The sequence below is a fragment of the Ambystoma mexicanum genome, chromosome 3p (assembly GCF_040938575.1).
Source record: "Ambystoma mexicanum isolate Mex_15411 chromosome 3p, UKY_AmexF1_1, whole genome shotgun sequence".
Taxonomy (NCBI): domain Eukaryota; kingdom Metazoa; phylum Chordata; class Amphibia; order Caudata; family Ambystomatidae; genus Ambystoma; species Ambystoma mexicanum.
Genome location: NC_090925.1, coordinates 1,205,873,899 through 1,205,899,150, shown reverse-complemented (window position 1 = coordinate 1,205,899,150; position 25,252 = coordinate 1,205,873,899). Strand labels below are relative to the sequence as shown.

The following is a 25,252-nucleotide window of genomic DNA, read 5'->3' as shown; positions in this document are numbered from 1 at the left end:
GGGACATGACTGACCCTTCCAACGCTCCTCGGGCCTCTTCCTTGTCTCAGTGTCAGAGTGGGAAAATGGCACGCTAGTGTTCACTGCTCCTAGTTGCCTCTTCCTCGTCCCAGTACTACAATGCTTTAAATGAGAAACATTGAGGGGATATGGTTTACAACAGCCTACAAAGGCAGGGGTAGGATAAGGTTGGTTTTCATCCGAAAAGGGGGGAATACCATGTCTCGCCTGCTGATACCCTCTCCCCAATTCCAAAGGACCCTCCACCCAGGTGATCCTCCCTTGCATCTCCAACCAAAGGGTCAGGATCCAAGAGCGATGGCCTTTCACTGGCCACCTGAGAAGAGGATCCAAGGGGAGCAGGCCTGAGGCTACCCTCAGGTTTCTCACAGGTGACAAATGCAAAAATGAAGGTTGATGGCTGTAAAGCTAAGAATTAATCTTAGCCACTGTCACTCACTCTGGGATCCTAGCGACACCTCACGGACAAAGGCCAATTGTCTGAATCATGTCTTGGAGTGCTTGTGGTCTCGTCAAGAAAGGATGTGAACTAGCAGTTCACATGGTGGACAGACCCTTTTGGGGAGGAATGAAGCCTGATTTGCCATAAGGTCTATCCCCTTCTGTAATATCACTGGAGGCTGCGAAAAAAAGTCTGGAGGGTTACTGAGAGTGATGCCTGAGGTTATATATGAGTTATTCAAAACCTTCCAGCTATTACCGGAGGAGTACAATTTGAACACTGCCATACTGTTTATGCTTGGTTGAGTTTTTCTATGCGAGCCTCCTGACATTTGTGGTGTAGATGAAGATTTTGGAAAACATTGAAACCTATTGTACAGTTTTCTAAAATAATGCTTCTTTCTTGGGTAGTTCTTCACTGACTTCCTTTATTATGCAAGGCATGCACACGTGTCTTTTTATTACTATATAGTATGTTTAATGTGTGGAAGTTCCTTCACTGTAAGTAAGTCTAGTACACCAGACCGTTCCAGTTTGTGAAAGAAAAATTTTGGGAGCCCAAGATAGCATGCACATGTTAAGCATTTATTTTCCATAAGTATCATATCAAAATCTTCTTCTCCTGGTCGTGGAAAAGATGTCTTATTCGTGCAAAGTTTCAGGAATTTCACTCGATACCTTTACCCAATGCCATCCCAAGTTCCACATTAATCGATTCTACCCCCAGTGCCCTTTCATATTTTGTTAAAACCCCTTCTAGCTTTGCTGGACTATTGCCCAATATGTGGATGACACATGATTCCACGTGAAACTTAAAAAAGAACGGGACGTTGCCAACCTCATGATATGGCTTTTACTAAGGACTGAACGCCACAATATTGTCTGAAACAATACATTCTGCCGCCTTTCAGTCACTCTTCAGTCAAGTCCATGCCATGTAGGACATAGTCCCTAAATGGTATCCCCTGATAATATCAGATTCTTTAAGGACTCCAAACTGTCCTTCATGAAACTAAATGGTAATACAATTTAAGCAGCACAATTCCACCTACACTAGCTGCAATCGGTATCCCGGATGTGCACAGTCTCACTCAATGAAGAACCTCCAACGGGAATAGCGGCTGGCAGCATTCCACATTGTGACAGTAGCTGGAGTGTTTGGCTTCACATGGCGAAAGGGTGGAAAGAGTGCCTAGGATTAAATGTACTGGGCCTCCCTGAATTAATCTGGCCTAGTAAATCAGGATAACCCATTGCATAAGTGAAAGGAACATATTGCAACTTATTTCTGCTTGTATTTTGTCAATATTTATTAAGGATAATGGCTGGCAAATGGGCACTGCTTAGCCGATTTACACGACTTCAGGAGTGTGATAACCTCATTGGTTGTCTGCATGTCTGCCACCATAGCCTCTTTTTTATATTTCCAGCACGTATGTGGCTAGAGTGCCTGCAATGTCTTGACATACTTGACTGGGAATTTTTGATACATAAATGCTTAATCACTGTGACCATTTCTGTTGTGCATACACCCGAGCTAGGGCAATTTCATCTACAAATAGGCCCAACCTCTTTGATACTTAGAATATTATTTGAAAACAAATGTTCCCTTTGTGAGAGAAAAATTATACATAGAATATTATTTGACTAGCATAGGTCGGATAATTGTGTTTCTGGTCCAAAGAAGCACTTTGATAGTGTTTCTGGGTCAAAGAAGCACTCAGATACTGATGTTGGTGTGCCAAAAAAGAGGTTGGATAAATGTGTTTGTTTGCCAAAAAAGCGTTCACATAGTGTTTGTGTGCCAAAAGCAGTCGGATAGTTGTGTTTCTGTGCCAAAGAAGAGGTTGGATAGTTGCGTTTCTGGTCCAAAGAAGCACTGGGATAGTTGTGTCTGGATCAAAGAAGCTCTCGGATACTGGTGGTGGTGTGCCAAAAAAGTGGTTGGATTGTTTTTCTCGGCCAAAGAAGCTGTCACATAGTTGTGTTTCAGTGCCAAAGAAGCAGTCGGGTAGCTGTGTTTCTGTGCCAATGAAGCGGTCTGATAGTTCTGTTTCTGTTGCCAGAGAAGCAGGTGGATAGTGGGTTTTGTTTGCCATAAAAGAGGTCCCATAGTTGTTTGTGTGCTAAAAAAGCAGTCGGATAGTTCTGTTTCCGTACATAACAAGCGGTTGGATAGTTGTGATTCTGGGCCAAAGAAGCAGTCAGATTATTGTGTTTGTGTGCATCTGAGCCGTTCTTACCTTTCATTTCTGTTTCACAGCGGCCAATTTATTGGGCCGGTTTGCTTCTATGATGCTGAATTAGAGTATAACTATAATTCTGATGTATTTCAGGTTATGCAGCTTATATTGATTGTAAAAGGTGGTTATCCATAGTTAATTTTGTTTTCCATTTTCCCATAAAATATGTATCCGCTTCCGCAAGCTGCCACGATCTTTGCTTTGACGATAGTCATGGATATTTTATAAAAGACAAATAATTAACCTTTTCCTATTTGGTGCTCCTAAAAATTTATTTCAATCAAATAATTCCAATGGCTAGTGGAATCTTTCTGAACTGTTGCTCTTCATGTCTACTTTGTTAATAATGCATGTTGTGCAGATAGCTTATCAAGGCACTGAGACAGAAGTGTTCCCTGTGTTGCCAGAAACTCTGGAAGTTCATTGTGGCAAGACGTGCTTTCATCCTGCCACAGTGTTGTAACGGGACCTTGTGGATCATTTAAACCCAGAGCTTGTGCGAAGTGAGGCAGAAGTGTTCCCTGTGTTCCAGTGTGGACAGTGTGGCGAGAGATCAGCTGCCTGACCAGAGTTCGCTATTGAGTGCCTTTATTAGTCGGCTGTGAACTCCACCCAACATTGGTACTGTTATCTGCAGCAGGCTTTTATACGTGGTATCTACAGTTCGCAGGTGAGTGCCTTGCTTGGCTTTCTTGGTTTATTTACTACATCACTGTTTTTGTTTACTCGCCGCTGGTCATTAAAACCGTGAAACAAAGAAGGTACACTTTACATAGTCCAACTTATCGTGTCGGGGAAGTGGACATGCAGTCCTGCCCCAGTAAAGAAATATTCTAATGGCTTGCTTTGCCCAAAAAAGGTCCAACAGGACAAATTGAACCATTCCTCTGAAATCAATCACGGATCACTGTTTTTTTCCCCACTCAGCAACTCAGCAAACCTGGCACGCCCGAGGGAAGCAGCCTGATTGATCTCCTGCCTATAACAGATAGCCCCAATCTTTTTCTGACCTACCATCTATAGACAATGACAACTCATTAAAAATGTGTCTTGATCTGCAAAAAAAAAACAGGGGGACAGGGTAGATATTCATCAAAAACCACCAGAGGGGCGAGTTAATATCATAGGAGCTAGCCTTTCCCAGAGTCATCATCTACATCCGTTTCAAACAAAGCTAATGGCTCATAAAACACTAAAATATGTTCTTGCAAAGGGTATCCAGTTTAAATGTCACATTTATTTTTTCCACATACCAAAATGTCGAACCAAAAGTGGCGACTTTTTTTTTCTCAAATGTATTTTTTGATTTTATAGGGTTTAGTCAGAAAAAAAAGATGTTGTAAAAAAAAAACAGGGGAATGAGGGGATCCCCCCACCAAAAAAATAAAATAAAAAATAAAAAGGCATTCGAAAAAAAAGAATCGTCAGTTTTGGTTCGACATATTGATATGTCGAAATAGTGACTGTCGAAAAAGTCACTATAAACCCTTGCAAAGATTGTTGACATTATTTTAGATGCACATGCAGCGACCCAACTGGATCAATCAAATGAAATGCCCATTGTTGGCATTGAAATGGGGTCAGAGGAAATACTAAATGGACAAGAATCCCCTAGCTCCCTTTTATCCATTGCCCTTCGCCCGGTGTCCTCTTTCTCTCCATCCATATTACTAGAGGCTAATGAGGGTCCGCTAGTAGAAATTGCTTCTGTTTCTTTTGATTCCCCCTCCCTCCCATGCAGGCCCCGTAGAAGGAAGTGTAACCCAGGACTAATATCTAAACCTAACCCCCTAAACAAAAACCAAAACTGTACCCATTGCCAGGGCATCTAACGCCCACAGTATAGCCTGCAGCAGATTGCTTCTGTAGACCTACCGAGAAAACATAAAGTAACCAGGGTACAGGGGATGGGACCATGAGACAAGTCTACCTCCAGGGCCCTTTGGACAGATAGTTTTGCCCCCGCAGAACTAATAATTCCATCATCAAGGTTAGCAAACCCTGGGATGATCACTTCCACTTGTCTTCCCAACCGCCGTACCAACAGTGGCTTTAAATAGCGAGTCAGGTTTAGCTTTAAGTCCCCGGCCTCTTCCAAATAGTGTGCAGTGCCGCTCAGACACAAGTCCAAGTATATAGTAATTAAACTGTTCTTCCCACACAAACAAATATACTTAACAATCTGCATTCAGGGTATAGGTTGGCTGATCAAAAATGAAGGTCCCATCCCATTCAGCACGATGTTGGTGGTTCTGTCCCTCTTGGAAAATGGGTTAACTTGGAAGAAATAAATCAGAGAGCAGAGAGCCCATTCCTAAATCGAACCCAACTAATGGATCTGTGGTGCAACATTCCTGGTTTATGCACACTTTTCTCAGAAGATATGTTGCACATAGAACTCCCTGTAATGGATAGCCCCACCAACTGGGCCCTCATTGAGTTGATCTTGCCGGCTGTAGTGGCATTGTTAAGTACTTGTACGCTTGATCTAAATAACAAGGGCTACCAAACCACGGTATGCAGTAAACCCACAACCAATGTGCCAGACAATAAGTTCTGAAACCACTACTCTCCGGCCCTGCCTGTGTATCTCCCCAAAGTTTACCAATGTCCGAGCACTCCAGCCTGCAGCCTTCATTGGCCTGTAGTAGATAGTTAGTTAATTAATCCAACTAAAGAAGTGGCACATTGGGTTCCCGATACGCTACGTATATCCAGCAATTGAAGTAGTGAATCCAGTGATAGTATTAAATACATCTCCTGGAACACTAGAAGATTCATATTATTTTTATTTCACCCACTTGGCCATTCATATATCACTGCTAGCAATGTTTTTATTTGACAAGAGACTTGGGCACTTAATGATTTTAAAGTTGATGGTTATAATGTTTGCAGACCAACTAGGCAGAAGCCTAAAGTCTGTCCTTATAGTAGCATTGCGGTAGGTGTCCAACCTTATCTTAACTTAAAACTATTTTTAGTGGGCGCTATTGGCCCGTATGATGTTCCCGTTAATTTTATACAACCCAATATGTCTGAAAAATCGTACCCTTATTTTAAACATCTGTGACCCCCTGATGGGTCTGGTACAAAAAAGATGCAGCAATTGGTTGACAAGCTTTTGTCTTGTTGGGTGGACCTTCAACCTGATGGAAACTTGGCCTGGTAGGAGATTTCAATGCCAGAAAATGGTACGATTACTTTTGCACACACACTTAGATACTGAGGTGGGGGAAATGCAGCAGAAAGTGGAGACCAGACATTCAGAAAGGGAATATGTCTGGGGCACTTAGTAAATTCTCATGATTTGTACTACCTTAACACCAAGGGTGTGATGCGCAACACGCCACGTATGACCTGGTCAAACAGGCTTGCATCTTCTTGTTTGGGCTATGTTTTTGTGGATGCAGTTTCTTGGGCTAATAATAGTAAAGTGATTGGTTGTAGGACTGAATTGAGTGACAATGCGATTCTTTAATGGTTGCATATGTTAAACAGACCTCGCACAAACAACTACATCGATATATCCACCTCGATTAATTTAAGGGGGAACCACATCATATGGACTTCAGTTAACTTGCATAAGCTAACTAGGTACATCAACTTTAACAGCGCGTGCTTGGTAAAATGGCTTGAGTGTAACAATTGGGACATTTGCAGTGTGATGCAAGCCCTGGCAATGTTATTGGGCCTGAATCTAAGGACCGGAATTAAGAATGTCACCCACCAGAAACTATTTTATATGTTAATACACCCCAAAAAAAAGGGTATATCGTTGCAGCAGAGTGAGACTTAAATCGAGTAGCTTGTTGCAATTAGTTAAACTATCAACTCAGTATAAGAATTGGCTCAGGGCCCACAAATTCTAATCCTCCGGCATTAATTGGAAATTATTATACCGATTACTTGGGAGTAATGATAATAAAAAATGTTGGGCCATGATTAGAAACTAAACAGTAGGGCTAGAACTTCAGGATCAAAAAGTCCATATGAACTAAAGCTGTTTTGGAATTGTATTATAATCCAGCAAGTGTTAATGCTGAGACTGAAGCTCATCTTTCACTCTTGAAGAGTGACATAGTTTTTGATACTACTGATATGCATGTTGTTATAAAGAAACTGAAGAACTCTCGAGCACCCGGCCCTGATGGCATCTCCGACACTGTGATTAAGGCCAATCCTATAATTTGGGTGTATATATTGAAACATCTCTTTCTTGGCATCATGGCTAAAGGGATTATACCACCTAATTGGTGGGAATCCATCCTTATTCCAGTCTTTAAAAAAGGGAGTAGGGATGACCCAGCCAACTATTGATTACTTGCCAGGATGGATTCCGGTCAAAAGCCATTTGCCTTGTTGCTGTTAAAACATCTAAACACCTGGGCCTTGAAAAGAGGCCTAATTCAAAAGCAGCAGACGGGACTTCGTAAAGGCCACAGCACAACACATAACATCGCTGCGCTTCATTGCACCATGGCTAAGACCGGAGACCAGTTTCCTAGGAAGCTCTACATTTGTTTTGTGGACTTCCAAAAGCCTTTGGTTCGGTCTCCTGTCCTCTCTTATGGGCTAAATTGACCCATTCGGGGATTGATCCCAGTCTGCTGCATTTACTAAAGGCAATTTTTTCAGACATATCAGTAGTGGTCTGTCTAAATAGTGAGAGCTTGGTCCCCAAATCAGTGGCAACTAATGTGGGACTAAAGTAGGGGTGCATATTAGCACCACTGCTTTTTAACCATCATGTATCCGATCCGATCTGAATGTAGCTATTTGTGCCGCTCGCAACTTTCCTCCCTCATTTGAGGGTGACGTGGACGACACTGTCTTGTTGGATTATGCGCCCATTGGTCTTCACCATTCAGTAGATGCACTGACAGCATACACCAAACACCATTGTCTCTGTATTATGTTTTCAAAACGAATATCTTAAATATCAGAGGTAGGTCCAGAACTAAATTACCTTACACCTGGAAGATCGGCCACAAACTCTTCGACTTGGTTGAAACTTATATGTATCTTAGTGTCCCGATTTAAATCGAGTCCTGCATGCAATTATTACGGCAACAGCATTGCTCCCAGAGTTCGAAGGAAATGGTTTGTTATGAAAGATTTCATTGGTAATAATGGTGGAAACAATATTGAGCGACTCGTCAACATTTATAGGACGAGTATTGTACCAGGGAATTTGTAAGATCTTGCACTGCTTCCTGAACAGAAAATTAGGTGGATTGATAGATTAGAGGGAAAACGAATTTGTTTCATACTGGGAGTTCCTTCATCAGTCCCAGTCGAAGCACTAAGATTGGAACTTGGGTTATCGTCCCAGAGATCCTCCTGGTTGTAGCTACGCTGCAATTTTGTATTGTCTCCTCTATTGAATCCGATTTGTTGCTGGGAGTGCAAGACAATACGATTCAGAACAAACCAATAATTTTCTTGCTTAACTACAGGACACTGTCACTGCTTATCTTGATAATTTTAGGTTATCGATGACGCACTTGATTACCCTTCCTAATGCATTGGTCATACTAAAGGAAAAGAATAATAGCTTGAATGCATTGCATCATAATAAACATTATAAAGAATATAGCTTTCAAGGCTTTAGCCCCAAATCATTATGTAAATATCTCACTAGGACATCCAGTGGGCAATTAAGATTTACTATTTGTATGCATTTTAACATCCTCCCTACTTTGGAGTATATCGGTAGTTGGTCTGGAATTACATATGATGACCATAAGTGCCGTCTCTGTAAACCATTTGTCATATTCTAACTGGATGCCCGGCATTGCACTGTTTATTTGAAGGGTTACACATCGATTGTGCCATCTATTGATTTTATTGAGACCAATCAATTCTGGAGTAATCTTCATGGCACTGAATCCAGCTTGATCACAGTTGCTGCTTTTTATGAATGGAAAAAGCACTTTTAACTCCATCGCATTTGGGTTTAGGAAGCAACTCAGTATCTTTAGCGTGGGCATAGTTATATTTTGTCTAGGCACTTTAGTCTTTAATTTATGATCTTTTGATAAGTGAAATTGTATTGATAATTGTAATTTTAAGATTGGTTTTATAATATGTTTTAAGATTTTACTCCTATTTTAACAATTGTTAGACATGAAGTTTACCGATCTGTTCATGACTTTCTCTTTCTCTTATGTGGTAAAGGTTTTGTAGAACCAAATGCACCAAATAAAACCTTATCAAGCCACAAGTGGGACTTTACAAAACAAATACAACTCTTTGTTTTTGCCACTCTACAAACTGAATGCAGTTTTGTAGTGAAGACGTCAGCAGTCTCTGCTGCAGGTTTCAAATAAAAAATTCCAGAAATGTTTTCAGAATGTAATGTCAACTACTTTGTTGTAAAATGCTTAATGTGCAGAGTAATCAATTGGAACTTGCATTTCAAGATCCTGTGAATATTCGTAAAGAAAATTTGAATGTTTCTAACGTTGTGCACTTTTAGTCTTGCTTCACCCACCTTCCTTCTGTGGTTGCCTAACGATTGGATCGCTAAACGACTAATTGGTTTATTCCGTTAAATCACTTTACAGATCTTCCTGCCGGCTCTTCTTTTCTCATGATCCCATAAAGATTTTACGTGCCAAGGGGCAGTATATGTTTGACGAGGAAGGAAAACGGTACCTTGACTGCATCAACAATGTCGTTCACGGTATGTGCAGTGGATCAATATGTGTTGGGGTGATACCTAAATTGGGCTTGTCTGACCTTTTTGAATGTGGTGCCGAATCATTAACTTTTTATTACATCCCAATTCAAAGACCTCACAAGAAGTGGGTCATGTGACCCTTCACACCACTGACATCACAGGAAGTGATGTAACACGAGTATTAGCAACCGGTGATGGGGGCAGCTTTTAGGGTAGGGGGGCAGCAGTGGGATCCTGACTAGGAACTGCCGAGTTGCATTATCAGTGCCAGCTTAGGATTTTTTTTCAGACAAGGTGAGTTAATATTCCACAGAATTAGTGCTAGCCACCTTGTGTGCCTCAGCAGTAATATGCAACCAAAGCTAATTTGGGGGAATTCTCTCCTCAAGAATTCATTTTTTAATTAATGGATTGAAATGGGGCATTTTACAGCACAATTCCGTTTTAAACCAGGTGATTTGCAATGGGTTCTGTAAACTAACATGAAAAAATCCAATATATGTGAGTTCATCGAGAGTGCGCTGGTAAATTTTACAACACATTTTCATAATGTCTGTGCCCACAATATAATCTAGCATTGTGTAAGTGTGTCGAAGAAGGAAGCTAACACAAAGGTAGCAGAGTTTTGGTGATGAACTTTTATTTCTCAAAATAGAAAACCTCACTATCCCTATCTCGAAGAGGGGTTTATTTGCCTCGAATTAAAGCAATTATCAAATCAAAGTTCCACCGCCATGTGTCAAATCCTAATCTAACCCTCCCACCATAACCGAAGAATAAACTAGCAGAAACGTTCTTCTTCAGGAGATTGGCTCCCTTCTCCTCCTGCTTGAATAGTGTCCAACAAATGTTTTCTCAACAGAAAATGCCAGGGGGAATGGCTCCCTTCCCCTGGCTTACAGGTCTCACCCAGTTTGTATCCAGTGTCTAGGAGAATAATGCCCTTCTCCTGATATAATCTTATGTAGTTCCAAATATAACCAGGGGGAATGGCTTCCTTCCCCTGGTGTCTCAAGTACCACTCTCAGCCCAGTGCCAAGAGAATACCTCTTTTCTCCTGGTGTTACTTTGTACAGTTCACCAGAAGGCCAGGGGGAATGCCTCCCTTCCCCTGGCGTCTTTATCACAGTTCTTTCTCTGATACCAGGAGAATGACTCCATTCTCCTTGTATTGCTTGATCCAGTTCTCTGGAGGCCAGTGGTTTCTTTGTTACCACTGTGCTGAGGAAGATTCTCTATGATGATTTCCATTTCACTCTTGGGGTCCCAGGCCCTTCTCTGGAGGCCACTGGTTTCCTTGTTACCACTGCGCCGAGGATTTCCTATGATGCTTCTCTTACTGAAGTCTCTGGAGGATAGCTCAAGGACAACACGCTTGCCTTTAAAGCAAAACGACGCAGAGCAACACAGGTTCGATCCCCGGGTCCATGCTTGGAAACCTCTGGGTACTGAGCGCGTTATAAATATCCAATTAAATATCAATTACTCTTGGGGTCTCGGACCCTTCTCTGGTGGTCAGTAGTTTCTTTGTTAGCACTGCGCTGCGGAAGAATTCCTCTGATGCTAACCCTCTCACTGCTCGGGTCCCAGACCCTCTTCATCATGCCCATTAATGTCCTTGCTAATACTGGGCTGGGGAAAAGCAACCTTATTAGCCTCTGTGTCAACCGCTGGGTCCCCTCCAGTTTTCATGTACATCCCTTTACCTCTTACGGGGCTTTGGTACATTGCCCGGACTTCCTGGGGCCGGGGCACACTTCTCCAGTTCTGTGGACTTCCCTCCTCTGCACTCGTATCTTTGTAGCATCTTCCTGGCTTCGGGATGTGGTCCGCCTTCACTCGGTGGGCAGAGAATTTCATTGGCATCCCTCTTGCACTTCTCTGCTTTTCCACAGCTGTCGGTTGATGTTTGAATATCCTGTGCTGGGGACTTTGGATGTCGGCTGCTTTCCCTTCATGACTCGATACTGTTGCTACTGCCACCACTGTGCTTCTCATTATGGCTGCGTTTGGCTCTGCGGCCAGTCTTCTCTGATCTAACAGTCCTTTGTACATTTTTATAATTTGTATCCAGTTCCTCCCATTCAGATTGCACAAGTCTTTCTTTGTTATCGAGTTAATCCTCTTGCCTCCTTGGGACCACCTTGTACCAGTGTTATCACAGTTCATATTCTTTGTCTCCTGTCTTCTTCGTCGTAGTCCTAGTACTTTTGGTCTCGGGCCCGATGTCACAACAATACATAGACTTGCTCTCAAAGTAATGGCTCTGGACATTAGGGAGGGCTAGGAAATGTTGCGGAGTGGCAACATTCATTGGGCTAAAGTTAGATGGAGAGCAAATTGAAAGCATAAATGTGCTTATACGCATTCATTTTGCACCCCACTCAGTCAGAAATTACATACAATGCATGTTGTCGTCACAATGCCGATACAGAATGAAGAGACATTGTTGACCGGGAGCTGTATTGAGCAAAACAGATTAGTAACTCAGGAGACTGTTCCATCCGGAAAGGCAATTGGGGAAGAGTTTGAGGTAAATTAGTGTTGGGAGTACCTAATATTGTTTTGTAATACAGTTTATGTGTCCGCCTTGAGAAAGACCACTGGTCAAAACACGTGTCGGCTGCGGCTGCTGGCTGTTTCACAAGAAACATCATATTCATGTGCAATGATGTATTGTAGATACAGGATGTTGGTTTGTTAGTTCATTGGAAATGTTCCAACTTGTGATAATAAACTGTAAAAGTACAGGTTGAGTTATGTCAATATAGACACAAGCATTACACGACACCTTGTCATTTACATTTATTTTTGTTTCATTATAAGTGACGTATGGTTAGCGCAGAGTGCTAGTTGATACCAACATTCCTGATCACATTTGTTAGGTCTAGAGTAGGACCTATAACAACCAGCACTGCAGCTTACTAGCACCCAACTTGTTTCGGTCAATAAAACAGAGCCCAATCCCACTCCATTCAGGATTACCCTAATTGTGGTTTACATGGGTTCAATACCACCTGTACATTTCAGCAGAGGGTGAGGCATTTGACATGTACTGAGGGAGCATGGCAGAAAATTGGGGCGAAGGGCAATATCGTGTATAAGAGGTCAAGAGTAAAACCCGGACACAGTGGCATGTTTGTTGGTTGCTACAGACTTTTATTTCCAGAAAATAATAAGAATAAGATTATTCCTATCCTAAAAGAGGTTTCCCTGCCTTTAAAAACGAAGGACTAAGGACCACCTGTGTCAGGAAGTTAAAAAAGAGCATCCTCCGTCCTGTGTCCAAATATCATAATCTGACCCTTACACTCTAGACTCAATATAATGTGTACAGGGAGGCTCTGTTAAGCTATTTACTCGAAGCTTGCTTCAAAGGTTCTCCACATAAAAGGTTTATGGTGCAGAGCATAAAAGAAATACAAGGTTCCATCAGGAAAGGGGTCTCCCTTCCCCTAGAGTCCTTCTGGTAGTTCTAAGTTTCTTTCTCATGTTTTAACAGTATTCACCAGGGCACAAGTCTTCCTTTGAATTTCCATCAAGCATGCAGTTTCTTTACAATGTTACACTTTGCCCTCTTCCAGTTCCTACCCCTGGTGTACTTTCCTGCCAAGATATTTGTGACTTTCTCTTCAATCCTTAAAAAGGGGTATGAGTCTTCCCTTTTTGTTTCCACAATTTCAAGTTTATTTGCCTTTGCACTCCTGGTTTATTCCCTTGCCAGGATATCACTTTACTTCTCCTCTCACTCCTGGTTTACTCTCCTGACAGGCTACCACTTCACTTCTCACTCCCGGTTTACTCTCCTGCCAGGATATCATTTTGCTTCTCATCTCCCCATCCTGGGCATGAGTCTCAGACTCCCTGTTTCCTGGTGCACTAACCTGCTAGGGCCGTCTCTTTCTTTATCCACTCTTTCATCAACATCACAATAGCCTTCCACAGTTGGGTCACTGACTCCTTTTGAATACAATTTGTAATTACTTTGTCTCCCCCCTTTTCAAGGGTTGGGTCTCCGACCCCTTTACAACTCTGTCAGTTTGTATAATTGTTCCTTTTTTACAGTTTTGGGCTTCCGTCTCACTTCAACAATATTCACATGCACATAATTCCCTTCTTTGGAATATTGGGTCACCAACCCGTCTTTAACAATGTTCTTGTTTATATCAGTTCTTTTACTATTTTCAGTGGCTTTCTCTCAAACACTCAGTGTGACACAGCATTCGCTGTTAAGCCACCGGTAACCCATTCCACCTCCCTGGGCTTACCCGGCATCTCTGGCGGTCCGTGTGTTTACTCTTTGGCTTCTCATTCGGTCCACTGACAAGGCGTGCGTCCAGTCAGCTGGTCCGTCTTCGCTCTGGTTTCTCTCATTCCGGGAAGCTCCTGCTGCACCCCATGCGGCAGGCTGCTTTCAGTTTGGTTCATCCCCACACCGTCCTTTGGGCCTCTGCGTTGTGTGAGGGGTCAGAAATGAGAGGCGGACACAAAGGTAATATTTTCAACATGAGACATTTTTATTAAAGAAAAGGGTTTGGATAAAGGCATCTCTTTACCTATCCTAACCAGAATTTCCCTGTCTAGGAAACTAAAACTAAGGATAAGTCTGTGTCTCATTGTCAAAACTAATAAACAATCCTTGTGTCCAAACTATATCTGACCCTCACACTTTAACAGATAATCAAAAGGTGAAAGGTAAATGTTCTGAATTTTACTTAATGAAAAGGTTGTAGAAACCAAGATAAAAGTTAAACAAATAATCCTTGAATCCAGGATTTCCCTTCCCTTGGATTGTTTCATGTAAGTCAACCACAGTGTCTTTCTTAAGCTCTGAGTTTAAAGGATGGCTGTAATATTTCTTTTACAAAAGCAGTCTCTTAAGAATGGCAAAAAGTGTCTTTTCACAAACAATGATTCCTCAGAAATAGTAGAAATACCTTTTCCCGTGGTACTATTTGGAAGGTGGGAAAATAAGTCTCTTCTGCTTTAAAGGATGTAAAAATGTCTATTTTCTCAACTACTTCACAAATGACAAGATGGCAAACATGTCTCTTTCTCATCACTGTTCCAGCAATGATTTCCTGGTGTACTCTCTTGCCAGGTATCTTTTGCTGTATCTCTTTGTCATAAGCTTTAGGGATTACCTGGTATACTCCCTTGCAGGAATCCTCTCCTTCTGGTTCTTGCAGATCTCCTGGTGTACTCCCCTGTCAGGTATATTTCTCCAAAAGGGTTTACTTGCCCAATGTGTTTTGTTCACCCGGTCCATTCACAATGTTCACTTTCTTTATGTTCCAGAATAGCACAGTAACACTCTTATACTGTCTATACTTCCTTGACTTTGAATTTCACTTGCCTCCAGCTCCCCCATATGGATCCCTCACATATGAAGACTTGTTCAAGTTCCACTTCTCAACTTCTTTAACAACACTTATTTGCTTAGGACAACGCCTGCACCAACGTTCCCCATAGGAATTCTTCATGCATGGAGACTTGTGCATATCTTGCCTTTTTGCTTCTTCATGATCATCCACTTGCTGATTATTACATTTGCTCCAGTTTTCCTCATAACGTGATTACAGGCATGAGGAATTGTGCAAATACAGTCTTTCAAATGTATGTGGTGGTATTCAAATGGTAATTTTAAATGTCTGTGTGCTTGTCGCTACGCCAAGGGGTTCCCCCTGTCGTTGGGATAACACACAGTTGTTTCCTTGTGTCCCTGACCTCTGCTGCGAGTTGCAAGGCGGGAATGGCGTCTCCTGCTTGGCAGACCTGTTTCCAGCATTCTTCCCACTCTCACGTTTACTCACGGGTAACGTGGCAGCTTCCTGCTTCATGGTGTCTGGTACAGCTTCCCAGCTGCTGCTGTTTTCCCCGCAGCTTCTCCCTGGAGCCTTCCTCGCACCTCTGGGGCTCTTGCCACGCCGGTACCACAGAATGATGAACGGCAACCCAGGTACACCTACTTGCTCCCACATGGTCTGCTCCAGCACATCTGCCTTGCCTTACTGCTTTGTCTTTCGCTTCGCCCGGTCTGCGTGTTCTCTCTCCGACTCCACAAACAACTTCTGATTGTCGGTGGAAGTCCTATTTAAATGTCCTGCTCAGCTGGTTCCTTCTTCAACAACTAGACCGCACATTGTGTTTAGGGCTTCTCTCAATCCTCCTTAACTCCTTGTCCCTCTTCTTCATCTCAGTACCTGAGGCAATATGGGAGTTGGAGTCCACAGAATTAACAGATGTTTTATTTATTTGTTGTTCATTTATAACATGCTTAATACCAGCAAGTGGTTTCTAAGCATCGGATTGGGATTCGGGCCTGTGTTGCCGCACTGTCTTGTTTCCAAGACAAATGCGTTGACCCTGAGCTATCCTTCCTCTCCCAGGAGATTCTGTTTGGGGGTTCTTTTCTATTATGATATATTGTGTTTTAGGTATTTGTAAGGTATGAATGGTTATTTGTTCAAAATGGCAATATGCCATCGGCGCTTTAGGTAGCATAGTGTGGTCTTCAAAAAGGGGAATACTGCGCCTCTCCTAAGGGGGGGGGGGAAGTCATCTTCCCCCGGCAGTCATCTTCCCTCCACCCTCACATGAGCCTCACTCATAGTGCCACCCCTAGGGGCAGGATCAGGTAGTGACTGCTGTCACCTCACCATGTGGGAGATGCTCACCACCAGGGATTCAGTGATGACTCTGCAGGATTCATCACAGTTGCGACTCACAATCTTCTGGCCTCCTTAATGGTTGCCGGTGGCCTCGGTCTCTGCCACACTCACATTGCTATCAGCTGTGGTCATTTTAAACTTCCCGTCATCAGTCAAACTTCCAAATACTAGAATGCAACGTTTGCTTGCCGCTTCTATGCATCTTCATTGCTCCATCTCTCTTCCTCGTTTCAGTACTTAAATGGGTGGCGGTGGGTGGAGGGGACAAGACATTTGGCTGGATAAATCTGGGATTTCTTCCTCTGTCACAATAAGCCATACATTTAAGTTGTACAGGTGTGTGGGTGACAGGTTTGGATGCAGTCTAAACACCTTGTGGGAAAAAAATATATTTTCAACTAAATGCAATGTAGCAAAATCATGTATCTCTTTTAATGTTAATTCATAAAAACATCTTAAAATACATTGACTTCGGCTTAAACCAGTCATACCTTTCATTCCATTCATACTTTTTACAAAAAACGGGGTTCTTCAATTTGAATTTTCTTCCAACATATTAGTTATTTTTTATATGCATGACATAGGAATATGTATCTTCACGGCCACTGCTTGTAGCTATGCTCCTGCCTGTTACTGACACTTTAATCGTGTTGAACGCGCTCGCTGCTAATGGCAAAACGGACGAGGTGTCTTCCATCGGGTGAACGTATGGAAGACACCTTGTCCGTTTTGCCATTAGCAGGGAGCGCGTTCAACACGATTAAAGTGTCAGTAACAGGCAGGAGCATAGCTACAAGCAGTGGATCAAGCCTTTAATCAGTGAAGCTGTCCATCACTCGTTGCCACTACATTAATAGTGGCCGTGAAGATACATCTACAAAGAGGTGCCTCCCGGTTCCGGACACTGGACAGCTCAGTGGTCCTAACTAGATGGTGCGGATCACAGATCTGGCCCTTTATGTGAATGGGGAACGAACTTAATCTTCTAAGAAAATATGAATGTCCTGAAGATGGCCCAACAGTTGTTTTTTTGACCACTGCAGACAATGGTGGTACTCCATCAAGGGCCGAAACATATGTCGACCTAGAAAGGGAAACAAAATGTTTTTTCCTGTGTCATGCATATCAAAAATAATTAATATGTTGGAAGAAAATTCAAATTGCATTTAGTTGAAAATATATTTTTTTTCCCACAAGGTGTTTAGACTGTATAATAAGTAAGCAGTCTCTGTGCATCCAAACCTGTGTCTTCACAGGACCTCTAGAGAGGGGTAGTCCGTCTGTTATGCACTTTTTTCTCTTCGTAGACTCTCCCTTCAAATAGACTTGACCCCCCGTCAACAAAAATAAGGGAGTACCCAGATATATATCCTATCCCAGGTGTATGGGTGTCATGTGAAATTAAGGTTGCCTGGTTATTTTGCCCTATGGTTTTCCTACCTCTCTGGAGTTGGTGTTCTCCTATGTGGTCCACCACCAATTAGCAACGCCCAGGGTCAGAGTCAGGTAGCTTCTGCCTTTCCCTGACCAGTAAGGGAAGCTTCCCCCAAGAGAATCGGTGACGATAGTGCTAGATACGTCACACTAAGCACCTTTCTCTGCAATCCAGTCTTGATTTCAGCCAGTGGATTTAGTAATTAGTCCAGCGTGAACCAGTACATTGACCTATATTGCCTTACAGTTAACAGGATAGTTTTGCTTGTGTTATTTGTATGGATGCAACTCTCCGCGAGCCGTTGGTAGTTTAGAGGTTTAGACACACCTTTCTCCCTGATTTGCAAATATGTAAAGGAGTTAGGCACTCTGGTCTGGGCGTGGTAGAAGGGTGCTGCACTACTTTGTGTGAGTACATGCATGTGAAAATAACAAAATGGGGGTATTTGACAGAACCGGAGGGGCATTGGTATTTCGCACCAAAATACAAAATATGGATGCTGGCTTGGCTGGCTTGGCTGACTAGGGTGATGAAGGGGGTGGGGGGGGAATAGGGTTAGTCATATACAGTGGCTGAAGGTGTCCATTTAGTACAGACGTGGATGTTATTGGCAAGTGGCATTGCAAAGGAACAATGTGGCAATTTTGAAGTGGACAGCAAGTTCTGATCAGGCCTGAAGGAGGCAGAAAGTAATCTTTACTTCGGGTGGTGGGCTAGTAATTTAAGTGAAGGGCGGGAGTAGAAACACACTGCTGCCATAGGAAGTTGGCTGAGGGAATTATGGGAGAAACACACATAGGGTAAGTAGTCCACTGACGAGAGAGAAGAAGAATGATTAAAATTTGGGAGCAGAACACATAACTGCATTCCACAGTAGGCTGGTGTAATTGGTTTTTGAGGGCTGAACATGCCATTACAATAGGTGGTCAGCAGAGGGGTGAAGGGGCGAGGAGATATTGCTATGGATGGAACGGTTGGGGGAAATGGCGGGTTAACATTTTTGAGTGGGCTTGGGGTGAAGGGACTCTGGGTGAAGGTCAGCAGCTCCCTGGTGAGTGCTCATTTGGCCATCCTGTGTGACTCCTAGTGGAATATGTATCATTCCTTTTGGGTGTTTAAACGCGAAATCTGAATCGCCAATCACGCAGCTGCAACCTATAAAGGGACATGTTTGCATGCTTATGTGCTGTATAAACTGCTTGTACTTTTGCACATTCTGGACGCCATACTTTCATACCTCTTTCCAAAGGTTGGCCCATACTCTGGGGGATCCTGTGGCCTAATATACACCACTATGCTAGTCGGGCAAGTACCAACGATTGGGGTCAGACATAGTACTTGCACCTGCAGCAAAGTGATAGGCTACAGGTGTATATAAGGAGACATAAGTCAGAAGGAAAGGGAGTCCAGCTGGGAGAGAGAACCCAGATTGCCGGAGTCCAGCTGGGATAGGGAACACAGCTCGCAGGAGACAGTGTGCTGTGTGGAGAAAGGAGCCTGCTCGTTGAAAAGGATGCCAAGCTCTGCAGGAAGGTCAGACACGCTGCAGCACAACCGGGCAGTGAAAGGGTTGGGGGTCTTGCAAAATCTGCTGCTGTGTGTCCCCTGCTGGAGCCGCAGCAGGAAGGTTCGGAAGAGGCGAGAACCAAATGCGCCTGGAGGAGTTCTTGGATACTGGTGAGTGATGGTGAGGGAAAGTCATCACAGGGCTCCAGGGGCTTGGGTTCGGACATATGGAGATGCTTGTCAGATGAAAGCTAATGTTAGTTGGGTCAGGAGACCAAAGGAGAGTTTTATGAAATCCGAACAAGCTGCCAAATATTGCCTGCATTTTTTAATACCGAAAAGAAATGTTATGTAAAACAGATGAAAGCACCGTACAAATGAAATGAAAGTGAAATGGAATTTTGAGAATAGTGAAAGCCAGTCCAAGTTGTCAATGGACAAGATGAAAGTAGGACTCAAAGGAAAGCCAGTAACAAGGGCTTTAAAAGCGAGTGAAAAGCCAAGGATAAACACTATTTTGAAGTGTGAAAGCAAGGTGGTCACGCCGTGGCAGAGTCAAGGAAACGGACAAAGAGGAAAAGAGCTGCAAGTGGACAATTGATGCATGTTCAAAGAAGGAGCCTGTGTTTACAAGTGAGTCCAGTGAGAACAAGTGACTATAACAAAGTGCCAAGGGTTTTCGGTTGCGTGACCTGTAGTGGGTGGACTGTGTGGCCCGACAACTGCACCTGGACCGAGTAACTCTACTTGGAGTGAACCAAGGAAAGTTAAGAAATTGAAGCTGTTGTGTTGGTCAAGTGTTAAAGCAGTTTCAAGAGAAGAGCAAGTTAAGTGAACCATTGACCAGCCTAAGAAGTTGCAAAGTTGGTTTGGAATACTTACGAAAAGCCAAGACAACTGACTATAATTTTGAAGCTTAAAGTGTTGAACTTGGGGAAGGCAACCACTGAGGGCTTGTTTTGGTATTGTGTTGAACTTGTGCAAGCGAACCCCAAGGTCTTGTTTTGGAATTGTGTTACACTTTAGGGAAGGAACCCCAAGATCATTTGTGTGGAATTGCTTTGAACTTCAAGAAGAGGCTGTAATGCAAGCCAAGGAGCTGGAAAAGGCTCAGTACATTGTTTTGAACACTATTTGTTTGGTTGCTGACATCCCCACACATTATATATCTTTTGATGTAAGGGCAAGCATTTGTTTCGGACACAGAAGGACTTTTAAGTTGAATAATAGAACACAGACTATCCATACTTTATTTAGGTAGGGAAATCCCACCTTAGCATAGGGCAAGTTAGCCCTTATCCATCCTGACAAATCAGAAATAAACTCTTGATTTTGCGGAAAGCAAATCTGTTGTTTGTATCTTACTTCATGATGCCTTCACAACACCTACTTCTTCTACGCTCCCTTCTGTAATGTGTGAACTGCCATCACCAAAATAAACTGCTGCTGAATCTGAGGACTTGTCCTGCAGGCAAGTTCTGATTACTGGATGCAACATTTCTGGGATTGTGATGTCACAATCAGGTTCCTCCTCTTTCACATCTACTGCCATAAAACCTGCATCTGCCACACTATGGTCATGTAACTCTAAATCCAGTGAAGATACACTTGCCAACCATTTTTCCATTTACAAACAACATGCAATTTTGGAGAAAATAAAACTTTCCATAGTGTGTGCCTATATAACTGGGTGATCATATAACGCACCTTATTGGGTGTAGGCGGGCACACAATATATACAGCTCAAGCCTTTACTGACCTTTACAGCTCTTACCTGTCTCCAAGCCCTGCTTCCCTGGGTTCAAGAGATCATCCTGGTGAGCCCTGATGGGAATGTGCTGCAGGCAGGAAATTGTAGAGGGTTAGGGCAGGATCCCCAAATACCCCTAAGGAGAAAGGTACATAGTTAGTAAATGGTGCACAAAAGGAAAGGCGGACCAAGGAATGGTGGTGTATGTTGTTATATGCACTTTTCTCTTCCAGTACACTAGCAAGGTATGGTGAGTTATTGCACAAAAGGGGCAAATCAAGACACTATACAACTTAAACCTAGCAGCTGTGTAACTAAAGAAAACATATAAAAGTCCTTTCAAATATTACAAATATAAAAAAAGAGTCTTCTAAAAAAAGTACATACAGTGCACTGTGCAACAAAAAAAACGATTTATGAACAACCTTCCTATCAAGACAAACTGGACAGAGCTGTCACAAGGTCTCTGCTGCTGCTTTCTTGATGTTCTTCTTGGTCTCCACTCCCTCAAGATGGCCCTGGGTGCTGGCAGTCAGCAGGCAACAGCAGCAATGTGGGGGACCCCTAAAGTAATTACTTGAGCTGTGCAGCGTATGCAAGGTGCAGCGCAGTGATCAGATTCAGCATGTGGAGCCCCTTATTAACTCTTCTGCACCTGGGCCACTTCTGCCAGATGTGGCTCCGGGAGCCATAGGGGGAAGGCACATTTTAGTTTACGCAGCTCAACAGGGCTAGAATCGTTGGACTAACGTTGGGCACTCCACTGCTGTGTGGAACGCCAGTAATGTAATGTGCCCATGTCCAGTGGTGCTGTTTGGGCCACCTGGGGGGGGTGTCTGTTGTAGAGGAGGTCCCAAATAAAGCCTGCACTCCAGTCGTCCATTTTGAAGTACCAGGAATGTTCACACTGAGATATGTGACGTATGCAGAGCAAATAAACCAGCAGAGAGCCGCAGTTGGGCTCTGCCCAGTGCCTATTGGAAGAACAATGCCTATTGAAGTACCAATAACCAGACAACCATGGACAGTAAGGTACCCATTGAGAGAACCCTACCAGCAAATTAGATGAAATGAAGACTGCTTAAGTACTGTATAGGAAGAAACCAAAAAGTCCTTAATGGAAGACGAATGGTGACGTCACAAGGACCTGGACTAATGCACCCATAGGTGAGATGACAACCAAAGGACGACGTGAAAAGACGAAATGCCAGGAATAAGGATAGAAGAAGAAAGCGATGATGATCCCCAACAAGGGTGAAACACGTGTATGGGGTTGCTGGTGGTACTCTCGTTCAGATTGGAATTGCCATTGTATTTCGGTGCTGGACTGCTCCTGGGCAGGACAAAGACTGATATGCAAATGGATATTTCCCATCTGTGAAAGGCACAGTGAGTAAAAGCAGTGGCTGCGAACTCTCAAGTGGTTAATAACCACTGAACAGGTTATCATGTCTGTTCTTGCGAGAGAGGGGCGCCCGCTACCTTTATAAAACTATTTGTTAAGGAACCTGGGATTGGTAACCCTAGGTCTCCTGGGGGCAACCAGACGTGGTCTCCCTCTCACTGTGCTTAGAGAGGCATCAGCTTCACCTCACTGATGATCCCCAACAAGGGTGAAACACGTGTATGGGGTTGCTGGTGGTACTCTCGTTCAGATTGGAATTGCCATTGTATTTCGGTGCTGGACTGCTCCTGGGCAGGACAAAGACTGATATGCAAATGGATATTTCCCATCTGTGAAAGGCACAGTGAGTAATAGCAGTGGCTGCGAACTCTCAAGTGGTTAATAACCACTGAACAGGTTATCATGTCTGTTCTTGCGAGAGAGGGGTGCCCGCTACCTTTATAAAACTATTTGTTAAGGAACCTGGGATTGGTAACCCTAGGTCTCCTGGGGGCAACCAGACGTGGTCTCCCTCTCACTGTGCTTAGAGAGGCATCAGCTTCACCTCACTGATGATCCCCAACAAGGGTGAAACACGTGTATGGGGTTGCTGGTGGTACTCTCGTTCAGATTGGAATTGCCATTGTATTTCGGTGCTGGACTGCTCCTGGGCAGGACAAAGACTGATATGCAAATGGATATTTCCCATCTGTGAAAGGCACAGTGAGTAAAAGCAGTGGCTGCGAACTCTCAAGTGGTTAATAACCACTGAACAGGTTATCATGTCTGTTCTTGCGAGAGAGGGGCGCCCGCTACCTTTATAAAACTATTTGTTAAGGAACCTGGGATTGGTAACCCTAGGTCTCCTGGGGGCAACCAGACGTGGTCTCCCTCTCACTGTGCTTAGAGAGGCATCAGCTTCACCTCACTGATGATCCCCAACAAGGGTGAAACACGTGTATGGGGTTGCTGGTGGTACTCTCGTTCAGATTGGAATTGCCATTGTATTTCGGTGCTGGACTGCTCCTGGGCAGGACAAAGACTGATATGCAAATGGATATTTCCCATCTGTGAAAGGCACAGTGAGTAAAAGCAGTGGCTGCGAACTCTCAAGTGGTTAATAACCACTGAACAGGTTATCATGTCTGTTCTTGCGAGAGAGGGGCGCCCGCTACATTTATAAAACTATTTGTTAAGGAACCTGGGATTGGTAACCCTAGGTCTCCTGGGGGCAACCAGACGTGGTCTCCCTCTCACTGTGCTTAGAGAGGCATCAGCTTCACCTCACTGATGATCCCCAACAAGGGTGAAACACGTGTATGGGGTTGCTGGTGGTACTCTCGTTCAGATTGGAATTGCCATTGTATTTCGGTGCTGGACTGCTCCTGGGCAGGACAAAGACTGATATGCAAATGGATATTTCCCATCTGTGAAAGGCACAGTGAGTAAAAGCAGTGGCTGCGAACTCTCAAGTGGTTAATAACCACTGAACAGGTTATCATGTCTGTTCTTGCGAGAGAGGGGCGCCCGCTACCTTTATAAAAAGATGTTAAAAGAAGCTTAAGCTGTAAGCAGAGTGACGATATTCAACCATCTAACGCCTGCACATATGTAACCGCAAGGAAGCTAAGAAAACAGTGCGGCTTGCTATGCTAAGTAGAAGAATAGAGCGGCAAGCGCCACTGTACACAATCTACCTCAAAACGAAGCACATTGTATAAGTGCATATCCACTTCGCGCTAAAAGCAGAACCAGCCCAGGTTATTATAGGCCAAACGGAACAAGATTCATGTTCCAGCAAACCCGAGGAAAGAAGGCTGAATCGAAACTCGGCAGAGGCAGCTTGTGCCAGGGAAGCCAAGGTCACATCAATAGAAGCTATGAACAGTAGACAGTAGTTACTTTTAATTGAAGCTAAGAACAGAATATCCTGCCTCTGAAGAATCGAGATAAGAAGACGAAGGAAGGTGGCGGGTGAAACGAAAATCAAATACACAAATTGAGAGAAATGAGGCAAATTCACGGTGTGGTAGCACGTGACCATCCGAGCAAGAAGAGGCCCAGACAGAGATATCAGAACTTTTCAAGACAAGAAGATGCAGTTTCGAGGCCAACCACAGTGAACTAATTAACACATAGTCCATAAAGCGATGATTGATTGAAGAAAGGCAGGGTGAATTGGGAGACACCCTGCACCTGGCTAACCGTTCTGTGTGCTGCTAAGCAAAGTGGAAATTTATGCATGGGGTTGATGCCAACCCAATCACAGTGGACCAAATAATCTAGGGTCATATAGTTAATAGAACCAATAGGACGTCATACTTTTAGTGACGTCTACAGCAGTCATTTTGAAGGAAGGGCTTAGACGCCCACCTGATAGTGTTTACCCAATCCCCTCACTCCCTTACCATATACAGATATAGCACCTATATTAAAGTTACCTTTTCCTAACCAATAGAATTGCATTTTAACTTTTGAGTGTTACGCGTCAGATTATGATGCGTTTTGAGTATAAAAGTTATGTTTTGTATGAAGTTTGAGGGAGTTGAAGCGAGACGGACTATCGCATCACTGCTGATGGCCATGACTCCCCGTTTTTTGTACTTGTCATTAAACGGACTCCCCTTTGCCAAACCATTGAGTTGTCCTTATTGATTGGTGTTGGAGTAATAAATCTGCACCCCATCCATCTCAAGGTGCAGCTATCTCGTCTTAAAGTACTTCGGAGCAAACCCTGACTCTATGGGCCGACCGAGGGTCTCCCCAGTACACTTGGTAGCATGATTGGTTGGTTTATTGACTATCGATTATTGATTAAAATAAGACACCTATTGATTGTCGACATAAAGTAATTCTAGGTCCTCGGCAATATCACAAGTCCTTTGCCATTTGGCTGAGTAGACCGTGAAGCTCCCCGTAGACAGTGGTAGATTAAAAAGAGACTGCAGTCAGGGCCTGAAGGGTCCCGTGTTCCCCACACTTCCCTTTCCATTCCTACAGGCAGCTGAGCGGGCGAAAAGCTGAAGAAGGCGGTAACAAAGGTGGTGATCCTGAGGGTCCAGAGAGGAACAATGCGAACGGTGAGTGAAACAAAATTTGAATGCTTTGGCAAATAGAGC

The 25,252-nt window shown here is 43.5% G+C and overlaps 1 protein-coding gene across 1 annotated transcript in view; it reads left to right on the top strand.

The window, feature by feature from the left end:
- Nucleotides 1–25,252, top strand: part of PHYKPL (5-phosphohydroxy-L-lysine phospho-lyase) — a 460,271-nt gene that overhangs the window by 77,580 nt on the left and 357,439 nt on the right. Inside the window, exon 2 of the mRNA XM_069652639.1 lies at nucleotides 9,272–9,390. Within this exon, the coding sequence (XP_069508740.1) occupies nucleotides 9,272–9,390 (119 nt within the window). The remainder of the gene's footprint in view (nucleotides 1–9,271; nucleotides 9,391–25,252) is intronic.